Source organism: Coffea arabica, chromosome 11c (genome assembly GCF_036785885.1).
Source record: "Coffea arabica cultivar ET-39 chromosome 11c, Coffea Arabica ET-39 HiFi, whole genome shotgun sequence".
Lineage (NCBI taxonomy): Eukaryota > Viridiplantae > Streptophyta > Magnoliopsida > Gentianales > Rubiaceae > Coffea > Coffea arabica.
The window spans coordinates 41,001,620-41,018,891 of record NC_092330.1 but is presented as its reverse complement, the minus strand read 5'-3'; the positions used below and the strand labels follow the sequence as shown (position 1 = coordinate 41,018,891).

General features: G+C 37.0%; 4 protein-coding genes and 1 non-coding gene across 9 annotated transcripts; 2 read left to right on the top strand and 3 right to left on the bottom strand.

Annotated features, from left to right (window-relative positions):
* Positions 1-2,127: 2,127 nt before the first annotated feature.
* LOC113715466 (cytosolic sulfotransferase 13) lies at positions 2,128-3,365 on the bottom strand. Its single transcript, XM_027239675.2, has one exon. The coding sequence runs from the start codon at positions 3,297-3,299 to the stop codon at positions 2,274-2,276; it is 1,026 nt and encodes a 341-aa protein (XP_027095476.1). The 5' UTR covers positions 3,300-3,365; the 3' UTR covers positions 2,128-2,273.
* Positions 3,366-4,159: 794 nt separating this feature from the next.
* LOC113717015 (cytosolic sulfotransferase 12-like) lies at positions 4,160-6,040 on the bottom strand. The gene has a single exon (XM_027241638.2). The coding sequence runs from the start codon at positions 5,453-5,455 to the stop codon at positions 4,454-4,456; it is 1,002 nt and encodes a 333-aa protein (XP_027097439.1). The 5' UTR covers positions 5,456-6,040; the 3' UTR covers positions 4,160-4,453.
* Positions 6,041-6,175: 135 nt separating this feature from the next.
* LOC113717016 (uncharacterized) lies at positions 6,176-10,367 on the bottom strand. Of its 4 annotated transcripts, XM_027241641.2 has the most exons (8): positions 10,207-10,367; positions 9,926-10,080; positions 8,619-8,698; positions 8,166-8,307; positions 7,930-8,079; positions 7,435-7,636; positions 6,549-6,680; positions 6,176-6,376 (listed from the first exon to the last, which is right to left on the bottom strand). In XM_027241641.2, the coding sequence occupies exons 1-7, from the start codon at positions 10,295-10,297 to the stop codon at positions 6,580-6,582; spliced, it is 921 nt and encodes a 306-aa protein (XP_027097442.2). In that variant the 5' UTR covers positions 10,298-10,367; the 3' UTR covers positions 6,176-6,376; positions 6,549-6,579. The 4 variants fall into 4 exon arrangements, with proteins under 4 accessions (XP_027097442.2, XP_027097440.2, XP_027097444.1 ...); XM_027241639.2 differs by having other exon boundaries at positions 6,176-6,680; XM_027241643.2 differs by lacking the exon at positions 8,619-8,698 and having other exon boundaries at positions 6,176-6,680.
* A 576-nt stretch (positions 10,368-10,943) lies between these two features.
* Positions 10,944-11,016, top strand: TRNAV-UAC (transfer RNA valine (anticodon UAC)). The gene has a single exon. It is a non-coding gene; the product is annotated as a tRNA-Val (tRNA).
* Positions 11,017-11,237: 221 nt separating this feature from the next.
* LOC113717321 (D-aminoacyl-tRNA deacylase) lies at positions 11,238-15,916 on the top strand. 2 transcript variants are annotated; one of them, XM_027242116.2, is made up of 8 exons: positions 11,244-11,644; positions 12,116-12,258; positions 12,466-12,529; positions 12,907-12,959; positions 13,426-13,481; positions 13,757-13,831; positions 14,310-14,498; positions 15,508-15,916. In XM_027242116.2, the coding sequence occupies exons 1-8, from the start codon at positions 11,356-11,358 to the stop codon at positions 15,593-15,595; spliced, it is 957 nt and encodes a 318-aa protein (XP_027097917.2). In that variant the 5' UTR covers positions 11,244-11,355; the 3' UTR covers positions 15,596-15,916. The 2 variants fall into 2 exon arrangements, with proteins under 2 accessions (XP_071926864.1, XP_027097917.2); XM_072070763.1 differs by lacking the exon at positions 15,508-15,916 and having other exon boundaries at positions 11,238-11,644; positions 14,266-14,498.
* Positions 15,917-17,272: the final 1,356 nt, after the last annotated feature.

Below are 17,272 nucleotides of genomic sequence, written 5' to 3'. Positions count from 1 at the left end.
TGCCAAACACAAAGCGGTAATGTAACAAGCACGTCATTCCATGGTGCCACATGAAGAAATTGACAGACACAATACAAAGATGAGAAAGTAGGTAGCAACCAGGATTTCGATTGCGATTTGCACCAGGATTTCGATTATCTCTGAGTGTTAATCTAACTTTGTTGTGTTATTTCCAGTCATTTCAATTATTGAAAAAGAGAACTATTTGAAGCGCTCGTAACAGTTGTATTGATGAACTATATAACCTACACCCAAACTTCAATATCCAATTTCATTGTCCAGCTAACTAACTAGCTATCTAATACCGTCAAATTTGCCCCAAACCCCTTTCAGTGCTGCTACTCGATCCACAGGAAAAGGGCTCTTTATAATAATGGCATTGCTTGGTGCATAAGCCATATTTGTGCTGCACGATAGCTAACAAGTGTGGTGCTAGGTTAGGTTTGGACGCAATCTTTTCCATGTTGGGCTACTAATTGAGATTTGTTAGTTGGGACTGGGAGGTCGGTATGATTACATGATCATCTACCTTCCATTAAAGGCAAATTTAGTACATAACTAAAAGCTTTGTGATACAGCAGATCTCTATAACTAAAAGATTTGTCCATGTTTCAAAGTTAGCTTCATGAATTACATCATGTGATATACGCACGCATTTCTTCTTCTTCCTCTTCTTCTTCTTGTTTTTTTTTTGTGATTATTCTACTATTCTAGAAAAAGTGAAAAGGATAAGGTAACACAATTACCAGCTCACATTAGTTGGACAGCTTCCAGTTAAAGCAATGATAGTTATGATTAAGGATGTGGTTTGATGTTTTTTGTTCGATCAGTCCCTAGTGTGCTGTTGATGCATAACTGAGCCGGAAAGCGTGGCAGAATTTTCTTCATTTTTTTTGTTAAGAGACTAATTATCGCACGTTAACTTTTCAAAGATTCCCAACCACATTAATTTAAGAGATCATTTGGACCACTGCATGTACGTACTAGGTAATTGCCAGTTAAGTCATGAGATGGAATCTCAAGTTGTTTATCATTTTCCATATATATAATTGCAATTTGACAACATTTACTAGACGAAAATAGGAGTGAATTAATGGCCGGGAATATGGATGTGCATGCAACAGAGTCAATTTGACAAAGAGAACTAACTGATCTTGAATTGCCGGCAAGGAAGATGAAGATGGGCTGAGTTCAATAACTTTGTGAGGAAAATGAAAATTGAAATGGCAGCTTAAAGATCTACATCAGGTTTCAGAATGCATAGATTGCGTAGAGATTTCATTTAAAAATCTCTTCTTTTTTTCTTTTTTTTTTCTGTCAGGGATGGATTGGGGTCCTAGTGGACCATGTTTCTTGATGGAGGACTAAATTAATATGCTGAGAACAGTTGGTTATTGTTTCTATTCAAGAATTTACAAATAAATTTCTGGATTCAGGCACTGAAGTTGCAGAACATGGCTGCCCAAATTAGAAAGAATGCTACGTATTGTACTTAAATCACTACAATTTGACAGAGACAACAATGGGACTCGGTATCTTTATGAGGTTGAAGAAGATGTCCCTGTAATATCAGACTGTTGCTAATTCAGCTCAATCAAGCCCATAACTGCAAAAAGATGCAGCCCCATTAAGCATACAGGTTCCACTGCTACACATCCCTAATTGAGCCCTGCACAGTAAATTGATTTGTTGTGCGGACTCTCTCAGATGATAAGTTAAAGTAACAGGCCCGGGCCTTTTTTTTTTTTTTTTGGGAGTTCTGCATTGGAACCCCTAATTGCAAGTTTTCGAAACTAAAGATATCTACTTAAGTTTAGTTACTTCTATTTTTTTAAAATTTGTTTGCCAAGAAAAAAAAAACCATAACTTCTTCTTCTTCTTTTTGGCAATAGTAAAGGAAAAAAAAAAAAAGACTTCTAATAACTTTTATTTGTTGTAGGAGTAATAAAAAATGATTTAATTTTTTCTTAATTTATACACCCATAAGATGTGTTTTTTTTTTCCACTGGTATAGTCATTGTTTAGAGCGGGGCTTGGCATCAGTAAAATCAAGAATTGTCGGGCTTTCTCCAAAAAATAGTATATGTATGTATGTATAGTATTCGACAACAAACAAGGACACGTTACTTACAGGAGGTGCAAATCGTACTAGTTAACTCTATGTTACTAACATTAATCGTTGAAAATTCATCAACATCCAACAGCCTAAAGTACTGGCGAATAGAGAAAAATATGATTAACATCAAGATGGACTGAGCCTGGAGAAGGAGAACTTAGAGATGCAATCCAGAACCTTGGAACTTCTCTTCAGTAAGATAGTCCAATCTTTCCACCATTACAGGCCACAAATAGTTTTTCCAGTCTCCAACTCCGCCTCGCCGAAAGAATGTTTTGTTTTCTACACCACTTGGCAACTTTCCATCCTTGTTCACCTTCAATTTGCTCAAATTTTCAAAGCTACACAACTTTATGATTCCATCCACCACCCCTGATGTCGCTTCCTCTATAGAAAAAGGGACCCCAAAAAACTCAGCCAAGCGTTTGACATGGAGATTGGGATCTTCTTTCATGTCTTCATACTTCAAGAAGAGAACTTTATTAGGCCTTTTTCTGCTTTCTTCCCAATAGTCTGACACATGATCCCAAAAGGGTCCAAAAATGCTGACTCCTCTGCAGAACTTGTCAAAGGCTACTTCAAGAGAAATAGACGCCAAATGATTGAGTCTTAACTCATTCATGAAGTGCCAAAGAGATATGAAAGTGTCCTTCGGGTTTCGGCATATATATACAAGCTTACATTCTGAATTCTTGGCGCATTTTGGCAGCGAAATATAAGGCAAATGTGTTGCAAAGAGTCTAGGTGAAGAGGGGTTGAAGATCGGGTTATCAATGTGGGATTCAAGTTCTATCTGATGTACAAGGTCGTGAGGATTGTTATAGAATAAAGGGTGCTTTCCAGGATCATCAATGGAGTGTGAATTGCGATTGATTATGGTGAAAGCTAAGGCTTTCAACCAAGTTGTGCCACATTTGGGGGCTGAGACGAGGAGAATATCGGTGTCTTGAGCTTGGAAGTGTTGTTGACATTCAAGAACTCCTTGGAATTGCCAGGCCGGATACCAAAAACCTTGATACTTGTAGAGATGAGGTTCAGCCCATCCCTTTTCTTTTGGTAGAGTTGAAAGCAGGTCCTTGCATTCTGGGACTATTTCATCCTCTTGCAAGTACTTTGGCGCTGCAGAAGATTGAGATATTGACATTGATCCAAGAAGATAGTACCAGAAAGAAATGTTTAGCATAAGCTCTTATCTTGGAATTAACCACCATTTATGGATTAATGATCTTTAATCCACCATTTTCTCAGATTGTCATTTATCCCGGCTCGTCTCTTGCAGACCAAATTGCAATTTTTTCTTATAAAATACAACAAATTGGATGCCTTGCTTAGATTGATTTGCAAGATAATGCATGTTTCCTTTTCAAGTGCAATTTTGTGACCCCATGATCTGTACTATATACATATATATAAAGTGGTGTTTGACGATTAATTGATCACTTTAATTGGTTGCTTATGAAAACTGAGAAGAAGACAGAAATCAAAGCTGAAAATTAATTAATTGGCGTCTTCTTCAGTGGCTCCGTATCCTGCATGTGTATCAGACAGACAAAAGGGCCGGCAGGGGTGAGATAAAACTATAAAAGTGTTGGGTACTAGAAAACGAATCACTGCCAATCGGGCCAGATAAGCCCGAGCTTGATCCGAAATGTGTAGAGTTGAGCTTTGTATATTTACTGAGTTCAGGCGAAGCTAGACGATGTTTAAATTAGGCCTAAAGCTCTAATATCTTTATGAGTGAGTATGGTATGAGTCCCACATTCCAAGTTTAAAACTCAATACTTGAATCGAACTTGAACTTGAAGTTGTTAAAGGATAGTTTACTTGTAAAACTAACGCTTGAAAGTTAAAAAGTTTTACATTGTCAACCAATAATGATATCATTTTAGCTATAGATCCAAAGAAGCATAAGAAAAAGGCATATTGTTACAATGATCCCGTAACAATGATTAATTTCTAGGAGGTTATTTAGTCCATCAAAATGCAAAATTGTAGACACCAATTGGAGATCATGAAGTTTTAACTGGATTTGTTCAGATGGTGTCCACAATCAAAGAAAAGCAAATTTTATTTCATAACGAGGCATTACATTCATAGGCAGCTGAGCTGAATGGAGCCTAAAAATCATATTTTCAGACGTTCACACTTTTCCAACTGAAGAAAAACTTCAGGTACTAATTAATACTACTGCAAATCAGAAAACAACTTAGCAGGGTCCTGCAAGGTAATCACCGATAAGTAATCAACCTTTACGAATAAAGACTCGAACATCGAAGACGTCTCTGAAACATTTAATGCAGCAACAGACTTTTGATCCAAATGCATTGAACTATAAGCCTATAGTTTTAGCCCAGATGCATCAAACTTTTGTTGAGTAATGGAATTTAGCCGAGCTACCATCTTAGCATTCAGAAATTTCACCCAGTCCCCAACCTCACCTCGCCTGAAGAAGGCCTTATTTTCTTCACCAGAAGACAACTTCCCACTCTTGTTCACCTCCAAGTTGCTCAACTTATCAAAGCTACAAAGGTCAATGATTCCCTCCAGGAGTCCTGATGCTTCCTCCTCAGAAGAAAACGGATACCCCAAGAAGTCAGATATTTTCTTCAACTGGGAAGTGGGCTTTTCTTTCAAATCCTCATACTTCAAGAAAAGAACCTTATCCGGGTTTTCCAAGCTTTCTTTCCAGTAACCTAAAACATGGTCCCAAAAGGGTGCATATACGCTTACTCCCTTACAGAACCTGTCGAAAACATCTTCAAGCGAATTACTTTCCATGTTCTCAAGCCTCAGCTTGTTCGCGAAATGCCACAGGGATACAAAGGTATCCTTAGGATCTCGGCAGAGATAAACAATCTTGCAGGGACATTCATGCACGGATTGTGGCAATGAAACTAATGGCAAATGAGTGGCGAAAAGTCTAGGACTGGTGAAGGAAGAGAGGTCAGGAGTTTGGTTCTCGACATAGATCTTTGAATCCAGATAAGGAACAAGCTCATGAGGGCTATGCATGAGCAGTGGATGCTGTTCCATAAAAGAATACTGCATGCGGTTAACTAAAGCGAATAGAAGGGCTTTCAGCCATGTAGTCCCGGATTTGGGAGTAGTGACGAGGAAAATGTCAGAATCTTGAGCTTCAAAGTGTTTTTGACATGCAACGACACCTTGAAGCTGCCGGGCGGAGTGCCAAAAACCTCGGTATTGGTAAAGATAAGATGAAACCCATCCTTTTTCTTTGGGTAGAGAAGGCAGCAGCTCCTCGCATTCTTGAGTCAGTTTATCATCTTGTAAGTACTTTGGAGGAAGAGGAGTACTACTAGTCTCGGTATGTAGAGGCATGGTTTATGATTTTGATTTGTGAAGTTGTGAGAGAAGATCGAAATCGTAGAGGGTTTATTGATCAAGATGGTGTGTGATGATGGATGATGTACATATAAAGGACTACCATTACCAGTTATTACAATTAACAAGTCTGAACACAGAAAGGGACAATATACCTGCAAACAGGGACAGGCTGGTCTTGGAATCTTGGCCAACAGCTCCATATATCCAAGCTTTCTCATATTCACTACGATCACAATTTTAATTCCACAGTTTTCTTTCTTTCTTTTTTTTTTTTTTTTTTTTTGTTTATCTGCCAAAACCAAATTTATATACAAAAAATTATAGACCAAATTCAACCTTTTGGCTTCAAAATCATGTTATTATATATATATAGCAAATTGTTATTTTAGTGGGGGTAAAGTCTCATGAATGATTAAACAAACTACTTAATGCAAAACAGCTCATAATTTTTCTTGGTTCAAGAAATAGCTTCTAGTTTTGATCTTAACAAAATTTGTCGACAAAATAATAATAATAATAATAATGAAAGTACGATTGACAGAAATAAAACTCAAAACTTAAACAAAATTGAAAAATCTTTTCCTTCTTTTTCATTTTCTTTTCCTCAAAAAAAGGTTAAGTTGTCATTGGCATCTTGCGTTTTTATATTGACATGTAATTAATTAATTGAACCCATTCCTCTCTACCGCGCGCGGAGGCCAAATAAGCAGCAGCTCGAACACAAAGCAATAATCCATTGGTGATCTAATTTGGATGATACAGTTCCTCGACAAGCTAAGGAAAATTCATTCGCGTTTTTCTCTTCTTACACTTCTTCTGTGTGGCAATGAATGCAGCACCTGGTTGGAGCATTGAAAAGAGGGATACAGACAGCTGACTCGACTTCTTGTTGAAAAGTTTTTGATTCTCCATCATCTGATTGGCATTGAAAAGCAACTCTAATAAGGGTATACTTAAATTCCCAAAGCAACAGTCCACAATCAGCTAGGAGAAAAGAGACTGATTCTTGATCGAATAATTAATTATAACCAATCCCTAGTATCTGGAATATGCGTCCAAAAGTAACTGCAGATAGAGCAGGACAAACTTGGCAAAGCTCTGGGAGATGCATCATCGCTTCATTGTTCAAAATCAGGCAAGCCAATCAGAGAATAACTGGAATCAGCAGATCCAACAAGCGGGATATACTCCGATCCTCTAACATGAACGCTGAAGCATGCTGCAGATATATTAAACAAGTCAGAGATTCGTCCAAAAGGAATACAAATTACCACCAAATTTAGAAAAAAAAAAAAAAAAAAAAGTGATTCCTTCTCCAAGTCGAACTCATCCAGAAAAAATCAAGTTACTTCACATGCAGAGAGACAAAAACAAAATATTGGCATACTTCAACCTTAGCAAAAGCACTTGAGACTAAGATCTCACTTCACTATTCAGCTAATTTAGTTTGACAACCATGTGAACCAGAGAAAGAGGAGCTTACAATTTTGAGATAACACCAAGAAAAAAACTTATGCCGCACACCAGCACCATGATGGACTGTTTCCTTTCATTTTTCTTACATGCAATAACCAGATATGGCTAGCACATGGTCCAGTATAAAAACTATTCAGAACCGAGAGACTAAACCTGCTAACTATAAAGTAAGATGTCGGCTGCCCTATGATGAGGCCACAGGTTATCCTGTACAGAGTAAATATTCCACCTACTCAACTGAAACCTCGAAAATCATTTTTTCGACTCAGCAGAACCATTTTAAGACAGAAATTCTCTAGGACCTATTGGGCACAAAAAAAAGTCTGGTAGAAATAGTTTATTCAGGAGTCCCTGAGGGTATAATCATAATGGTTACGTCAACTGTAACCAAGCTCTACTTTTCTCAGCAATTAGCACTCCGCTAGTAGATCTATTGCCAGAATTGAAACAACAAATGTAAATGTTTAGATAAATAATAACAAGAAGCAATACGTAACCATTTTCTATTTTCATAACACTTTGGAGCATTGTGTCCATCTTCATTTTCATGTCTGAACTTTCATCCATTTCAGGAGCAAGAATAGTCAGTTTCCTATAGATTTCCCGCACAAATTTGCATATCTTCTCAGCATATTCAAGTTCACCGTCTGATATTCTACCAATTGCCAACCTCATTAACTCTCCCGTCAAGTCTGCAAGCTAGGAGAGAGAAAATTGTTTTAGAATAATGAATTAATATGTATGAAAAGATGTAGCTATAATTTAACCTATACATCTGAGTATGATCCAGTATAAAAAACACTAGGTTAGATATCAAGCAGAAACAAGGTACAGCTTTCTCACCTCCGTGAAATAAAATTTAACCCATTCAGAAGGGATTTATTCCTTTTCACAAGATGTGCTGCAATTGACAAATTTGCAGAAATGGCAGAATTTTCACCCTTCTAAATGAAAAGGGTTATTAAACATACATAACAAGTTCAAGGCAATACCCCCAAGAGATAGTCTAGAATGTTAATCTGCAGAGGTTCATGCGATGGATCACTCAGTGGTAGCAAGCTAGCATTGATCTCATCAAGTATTAAAAGAGTCCCAGTCTTGCAAAAGTTACATAGTGTTGCAGCTTCAATATACTCCTGGACCTATAATATTGTGAAGAAGGAACTGACATCAGAAGTATTTTTTTTTTCTAGAGTCTAGGCAAATAGAAAGATTTAAAAAGGACAACCCCAGGAGAGTATGCTCGTCGTAGCTTCCAGAAATCAGTCCCCTGTAGTTCCTGTACGAGTCGCGATACATGCTGATCCTTCACTGCTGCAAGATCTTTTTCTGCTTTTTCTAGAACTTCCTTTTTGTTATGCTTGCTAATCCTGTTTATGAATATATAAAGCAGGAAAGCATCAAAAACATTGGCAGCTTCAGAGTGCACAACTAGCAAACTATAAGTAAAGCAATCAGGCCATATTAGTTCAAAACCAAACTAAAAATTGCATTTGAAAATACCAACAAAGTAAAGAACACAGTCAAAATTGTCCAATCCGTTGTCTCCAGAAATATATTTCCAAGGAAGATAATGATTTTGAACAAGGACAGACAGCAGGTAAATGGATTCCACTCCCACCAGAGACAACGAATGCCTAAAGGCAAATTATACCGAGTTTGGTTCACTAATCTTCCTCACCTGTGGACCTGAAATATAACCTTCTTGCTATTCATAGTGATATCCCGACTTGCTTTCACAACCCTTTCTCTTTTCTCATTCTACAGCAAATAAATTGGCAGATTAAACATTGAGAGATGGGAATTATTTTCGTTTGTCAGAAAGGAAAATAGATCATACAAAACAGCTAATCTCTAGCAATGTACAAGGTCTTTACAATGCAAGTGATACCATATAGACATTTGGGCACCAGAAACTCATGCTTGTTTAGCAGTTTTAAATTAAAAATCAAGCCAAAAGGCAATTAAAGCATGAGGAACAGAATCTTCAGCTAAGAAATTGCTCATAACTATATTTTATTGCTCTACTAGGAAGCACCAAATGTTGTGTAGAGCATCGCACATAAAGAGACACAAATTTAGAAAACAAAAAACAGTAGTAACAGATGACAATATTAGCTATCAACAAAATCACAAAATTGTAACATTCTTTTTCCAAATGTTATGCTAACAAGACACAACAACGCACATTCTACATTAGTACCTACATTTTTCATCTATGAGAAGAGTCATTAAACCTCATGGCCTACTTGCACATTCTCACATTCACATCTTTCGGGCCACACGGAATAAAAAATTAGCCTTTCTATATCCCCGGGCCCCAGATTGTGCATTGCAGTACTGAGAGTTAGTCTTTACTAGTCCTAACAACCTTGCTGGTACAAGTCACATGAATACAGACCTTCAACTTAATGAAGACATGTCTTCCTCAATTCCCACCCTAAGAACCAACAACTCGTTTAAAACTCGTTGATGATAATAACATAAAACGGGTACTAAAAGTAGTTACTAGCATTGGCTTCCACTATTGCTAAATCAAAATTAAAAAAGAAACGGAAAAATACATAATAGGGAAAAAACTCGAATTAAGCAAGCAATGCATATTATGCAGTGTTGTCTTGGGTTTCCAATTTTTCTTCTTGTTCATAATGCGAATCAAAGACTTTAAGCAAAATAATAACAACCCTTTTGCTAGATTCTCCTTCTAACACAACCCAAGCTTTCAATTCAACTAAACTAAATAGAAAGGGGAAACAAAAAACCAGTAAAGATTAAAATTTTTAATCCTGTTTCGCCATTTTCCAGCCATTCAACGCCCCTCCTCTCCTCTTATTCTTCTTAACCACATTACCAACCAAAAGTTCAATCACAACAACAGAAAACCCATCTAGTAAATCGTTGTTCTTAAAACTCCAAAATCCAAACTTGCAAGGAAAACAATACTTCCCATACAGTCACATTGAAAAACAGTAGAAGCATGAAGCTTACGAGGTCATTAAGGTACTGGGCATAGTTAGAGAAGGCGTTTTTCATCTGAGAAGAAGAAGAAGAAGAAGACTCAGAGTCAGCCCCAGCCGTGGAGCTCATGACGCTGATGGTTCTTGCCCTTTTGACACCGCCACCCAAAGTACTACTATCGGCGACTGTTTAATGATGAAAAAGAAAACAAAGGGCTTAATTGCATTTTCTTATGTTGTAAATAAAGGATTGGTATCTGGGTTAAAGAGAGGGATCATAATAGTAGAAGAGTAGTAAGAATAAAAACTTACACTGGTGGAAGCGCTGTGGTTTTGGAGCCATCGTCGGAAGAAGAAGAGTTCTGGAAATTTTGTGCAGAGTGAAGGAGGAAGATTGTAACATGTGTCCTGCTGCTTCTGCCGCTGGTTGTAAAACATGTAATGTACCCTTTCCAGAGCAGACACCTTATAGTATCCTGTAATTGCACTGTGGTATTCTCCTTGGGCCTTTTTTGGTTTTTTTTTTTTTTTCTATTTGGTCTATACTATTTGGATGTTATTTAGGGAAAAAAATTTCAATTCTTTTTTCAAACATGTATTCTAATTAATTTTTTTATTTTACATATATCACACTAAATAAATTTTCTGAAAAATATTGGAGTAATATTTTCTCCTGAGTTAGTTTCTAATTATACTCAATTGCTCATATTTCATTAGTTAGTTTCTAAGTATACTCAATTGTTCGTATTTCATTAGTTTTTATCGAAGAGTTTAAGAAAAATTATACTCATAGTAATAAAAAACTTCAAAATCAGATGTTATTTTAAGGTTTAAATCGTTGGGAATGACCCAAAAAAAAAAAAACTCATCAAAGACACCTGATTTTGTTCCTCGTGGAAATTAATATTATTGCTACGTAAATTATGTAAACCAAACAAAGAAACATTATATATTTCAGGCTTATTTTGTTCTTGACAAACCTCCTTTTTTTTCACATATTCTGCATTTGGAATCTTTTGTAAGATTTCATAGATGCCGTATGCGCAACAGTTGCTGTGGTGTAGTGGTTATCACGTCAGTCTTACACACTGAAGGTCTCCAGTTCGATCCTGGGCAGCAACTTTTTTTAGTATTGTTTCTATGCCAATTTTTTAGTATAAACCCACGCTTTCATCTGTTTCAAGTTTCAACCTTCATTAAAGCCACGTATCTTTTATTTCCCCTTCTTGCATTGTTCTCCCGTGTCTCCCATGCCCCACTTCTTCAACTTCAATCCCATTGGCCGCCACCAGTCAAAAGGTCAAAATCAGTATGTCACCAATTCTGGTGCCACGCCAAAACCACCGGCCACCGTTTGTGGGAAAGTGCAAAAAGCCGAAAACTGATAAATAGCCAAGAAGAAGAAAGCCAAAAAAGGGACAAGAAGGAAGAACTCAAGGAGGAGAAAAGAAACTACTAAAAATGGTCACTTTGGTGGTGGCAACAACTCTTGATCCAGCCTCCATCAACCCGGCTAAGGCCCTTCTGACCATGCCCGGTTGGCATCACCCTGGCCCCCTATTTGATGGAATCAGAAGCTTCATCAATGGAGATAAATTAAGGTTGCTGGAGCATGACAAGAGCATAATTGCGGAGGATGATTTGGACCAACGTTGGGAAAACGCTACTGGTGAAATAGTTGATGAGATCATATTCCTTAGCAAACATACTGCTGTTTCCAACCTCCCCGCCCTCACCATCCACCCAATTGGTACCTTTTTTTTAATTATTTTTTAATCCTTTTTGAGGCCCAAGATGGTATCTTTTTACTGTATGTAAGCATCTTGGATATTGGGGCGATAGATTTGCATGCCAATTTTGTATGATTCTTAAAAGTGTTTTGTTAATTAATCAATTTAATAGCTGCCGATGAGTAACTGGGATTTTGCATGTGGGAATTTGGGATGTCAGGTTTTGCATGCATGGTGATTTTGTATGAACTGATTGATTGAGTATGGTTTGGTGCTTCAGAGGTGCCCATGTAGTTGTGCTGATATTAAATATTTGGAATTTTGCAATTGAAATTCTTTGATGCAAGAGTTTTTTTTTTCTCTGTTAATACTTTCAGGTGGGAGTAGTGGAGTATAATTTGTCTCTTTGGTCAATTTTATAGATTCCCATGTTGTTGAATGCTATCTGTAATGCGTTTAGTCCTTATCTGTGCTTGTTATGTGTTCATTAGGAATCCCGCATTTGAAAGAGGGAGATGAAGCACCACAAGGAGGGAGGCCAGGATGGGCAGCGCCACCGAGTCCTCGGATGGGGCAATGGCTGATTCTTTTGAAGAAAATTGCTCAATCTCATAATTTGATTCCTGAATTTGAGGTAGTTCCATGTTTTTGAAATTTTTTAAATGGCATTAACTTGCTTTTTTTTTTCTTTTGAAAAAGTATCAGAAGAGTTCATATTTTTCTGTTGGAAATGTGAGTTTGTGTTCTCGATAAGTTCACTTTATATTCTTAATGCTGAGAGGATTGTGCATTGTTGAGTATTTTACAGTTTAACTCAAGCTATTTCTTCGTGTCAGTGTAGATTACTTTGGAAGCTACTCATCATGGGCCTGTGACAAGTAAACCTACAATGTTCATTGAAATTGGTATGTTTTGAAGGAGCTTCAGTTTACAATCGATTTGTTTTTTCTAAGTCAACCATTCATGTCTAGTGATTTTATTATGACCTTGCCTACCCTAGCTTAACATCTCATACATTAGGCAAAAATATGTGGAGACTTTTTAACATTGTAGACACAATAGTTGATGGTAGTCGTTGTTAAAATTTGTTGCAACTTACATTTATTTTCATGAGGGATGAAAGTACATAGGTTGATGTTGCTTCTTTTTACCCTCTGCTATCTTACTTCTTTTCTGTATGCTGGTGTGCCTGTGTCAGTTTCTGTCAAGTTGTTTATCCTGCACAATAGTGGTAGTCAATTTCTGGTAAACATGGCTAAAGAGTTTCTTCTACTTGAAATAGGTAGCACAGAAGACTATTGGAAGAGAGTGGATGCAGCTCAAGTGATTGCTCTAGTTGAGTATACATATTTAGCTTCTATCTTGCATTGATAGTTGCATGTTTAAAGTTTGGCGAGGTTTTTGAAAAATTGCAAAATTCAGTAGCAATGTGTTTATCAATACATCTGTATCTGTTTTCACAGTTGATAATTTCACTTTCACACATTAGCATCCCTGCTTCAACATGAAGGTCTCCCATAGTTTTTTTTTCTTTAAATTTGTAAAGCCATGGAGAAAGTCAAGTAGCATCTGATGGAATGTCTCAAGAGACATTAGTTTGCTGTGTGCTGTGTCTCTTCTCATTTTATATAGATGCATGTACTTTTACTTTGTTATGTGAATTGATCTCTCTGGATCCTACTAAGTCATAAGTTTCCTCTTTGCAGTGAATAATTCCTTCAATTTCAAATGATATTTTTGTCTGTTTAGGAGTTGTACTCGCTAGGTTTTTCCGTAATGAGTTATTTTGCTGTGCATGAAGCTAGTTTGGGAAGGACTGGGATTTGGAGAAGAAGCTTCCATTGGGAATTGGAGCAGGTATAACTGCAGGAAAAGGCCAACTTTCTTTAATTATGTTCTTAAAGTAACTTTGAGCCATTGGCCTCTGATCCTGTACTTTAATTGCTTTTATCAAAACTTAGTATCTTCCTGCCGTCTATTTTGTAATGATACTAGTTGATGCTACTATTCTTCATTTGTTTCTGGATCACCTCCACTTGATTTTCTCTCTGCTAATATTTTATCATGTTAAATGGCAGTTGGTAATTTTGTCATCAGGTTCTTTAATAGTCATGTGATTTTTCATGTTGCAGCAAGAGTGAAAGGAAAAAAGTCCTTCTTGGCATTGGTGGAGGGCATTATGTACCAAGACATATGGATATAATATTGTAAGTCAAATATTTCCTATTGCAGCTTAATTCTCGGGAAAGCATTCTTGTTGTATTAGGACATGTTTATTTCATACCTTGCTTGCGTGCATTTTGGTGGATATATTCTCACCTATTAACAGGATTAAGCTAACTCCAGATCTATGCTGAATATAAACTTGTCTAGTATGTTGAACAGCACTCATCCTTCTTGGAATACTGGTGAAACCTTTTATCTACTGTGTGCCAGTATGAATTTGGCGGTTCTAAGGCAATCAAAAATGTGTAGCACACATCAGACTGGCCTTACTGAAAACTTTACTCTTAAGTCATGATGATAGTTTAAACATCTTCCGGTTTATTTCTGTGGTTTCCATCATCTAGAATCCTACGTACTCATGCGGGTTCTTTTATATGCTTTTTCTGATACAAGATGGATATTTGATTAAATACAGAGGAGCATTTATTCAGATGGTTTCTGCTGATTGTGTACTCACAGGAAAGATGGTGCCTGGGTGGGCCATCTTCTATCCGGATATTCCTTGCCAATGGAAGATCCTGGCCAATCAAAAGCAAAACCTAGAGCCGAAGATATAGGAGGTACTTGGAAACAAGCCATCAAAGTTGCTTTTGATGCTACCAAGGCCGCTTTCCCTGGAGGGGAAATTTTGGCACATCTTGATCAAAAGTAAGTATACATGTGAAGGATTCTCCTATTTCAATTACACTTATTGGTTCCAAGATAGTACACTGTAGCATGTTGTAATCTCTGAAAAACTTGTGATGCATCTCTCTCACTAGTCAACAGTTAATAAAGACTATCAAACTCTTGCTGGTCACGTTCTCTTTCATGTGCTTTTCCTATCCTATTCAAGGATAACAGGATTAAATTTTAGTCTGAAGCAGTGGATTGTGCATGTTTATGGGATTCAGTTATTGTCTCAAGGCTCGAAATTATCACTGAAAAGGGGACTTTCTCAGACCTAGTTGGTGATCAAGTTTTGGGGTTCAACTTTGTTAAGCAATCCATCATGCTAAGTTACAATACCAGATCATAAACCACCCATTTTCATAGTAGTGACTGAAACCCTTTTCAAATTATAATTGGTATGTATGTTCTGCTAGCTTTGGTTGTGACATAACAAATCACTATTTTTCAAATCTTCACTTAATGCTGGATTCTAATCAAAAGGTACATTCAATTACAGAACTATGGCATGTAGTGCATGAAGAAGAGTGTATTATGAAGGCAATTTAAATGACAAAAGATCTGTAATAGGAAAAGGCCTCAGCAGGAGGAGAAGACTAACAAATTCTAAGTTCGTTCTTTGTTGGAAGAATGTTAATATCTATTAATGCGTTCTTATGCTGTCAGGGCCTATGAATAGGTGCAAAGACATTGGATAAATATCTTTGATAGACTGCTGATTTGCATGATCCTCAATAAGAGTCCTATTCTGGTAACTTATGATTCCACATGATTTAGGAAGTCAAGTCGGTTTCGCCATATCTTTTACCAGTTTCTTCTGAGATTCCTGTAAATGAGGCTACGGTGGATATTGGTCAATGTTGAACTATTGAATTCCAAAGTGGTTTTTTTTTTTTTTATTTATCGCGTTCCAGTTACATTTCTGCTGCTTATGTTTGTTTAGTTTACCTTGCCAATTGGACCAACATCAATCATTTATTGGCTGCAGGAGTTTTAAGAGCTGGCAAAAGAATGCCATTATTGAATTTTTAGGCCAGCAGAACATAAAAGTTGGCAAGCCTGCTGATTTTCACTGATTTTGAAGATTGCAGTCAACTACATTGGATTTGGATTTCCTCTTATATTGAGCTTCCTCAACCCCCTGGCCGAGTATCATCCCACTCAAAGTACAAACGACAGACTACGGGACCATGTTGATGCATTCTGGAAGTGTAGTATCTCTATTCTTGCATTTTTCCCCATAAGCTGATTCATTTGCGTAGAATCATGTTATCAAATGTTATAGTACGCTAGAGATAGTAATTAGCTCTGAAGTGTAATAGCGGAATACTGGGAATATGAGAGAATTTTGTTGACCAATAATCCTACTTTTACATGAGCAACCTGTTTAGAAGCAACTGGATTCTTCTTCCTTTTGGATGGCATGTGTTTTCAGCATCATTCAGAAATTTACATCATAAAAATCACAGGAGCAGTGATTTTCATGTAGAGTGGCAGTGTCACTTTTTCTTCTTCTTCTATTTTCAAACACTGTCGGACTCTGCAGGAGTAAATTTCTGGTTCAATGATGATACGAGCACTTAGTTCTGTACTTCTGCAATGAAGAAATCATGATTAACCATCCCACTAATTGCTCCAATCATCCTGCTTTTTCACAAATTTCAACACTGAATTGACCATTTTCACCTGATCATTCTCACAGAAGATGTGCGGTATCCAAATGCCAACCTAACGTCTGTGGGGGCATGTCATGCAAAGCCCCTTTGGATTTAATATTGAGTGCTGAAAACCATGGCCAAACATCAACATGCTGTATCATGCCTCCTGAACACTACTATTTGCTTCCTTCATCAAGCAAATCATCATATTCTGTTGTAGGCTAATTATAATCTAAGGTTGTTTCAAGTTGGACCCTTTCTCCTTCCCCCTTGTAAGATTTAGAATCTCTCTCGAACCCACAAAAAAAAAAAAAAAGAGTACGCTATATGAATTCCATGAATTGTTAACTTCACCAACGGGGCTGGCTGATCGTCCCTCAATTGTTTGGACTTTGGAGAACTTATTTGGCATAATTTTTTTTTCCCCATTTTTGCAAATGTTTGTTGGAGAACATATTTGGTAATTCTTCAAACTCCTAATGATTTCGTCCAATTTACCAAACACGACTAGAGTATTAGTAGGAAGCTATCTTTTCAGACCTGTAAATTAGCATGGATGCTTATTAGTTCATTTCTAATGATTCGTGTAATCAAGCACTCCCAGTTTGTCTCCAGAAACAAACACCAAACAAATCTCTCTCTGTTGTTCTTTGTGTGATATGACAAGAAAAGAAAAATCCAGGATTTGTCCAATTCTGGATAATGAATGAACATATCTGGTTCAATGAACTAAACCCACATACATCTATTTTAAATTCACGCCTTCGATGCACTTAGTACTAGAAGTTGCCCAATATGTGTATTTTTTTTTGGGGTCAAAATCCAATGTGTGTATTTAGAATTGCATAATAGTGTGGGTGCTAGCATCTCCCAATGTGTCTAGTAACATGGTGTAAATAACTCAGAGAAATACTTGATGGACTGTAGTAATAGCAATTGAAGTTCAATGTAGGAGTAAATCTTATACACACTGCTATTAGTGTATATATTATCACGGTTGGATGAATGACACGTGAGCAAAATTTGAATTTTAAATTGCCACTTTCTCTCTTTTTTTAATGGCAAACCCATACACAGGGGTGGTAAATGTTAATT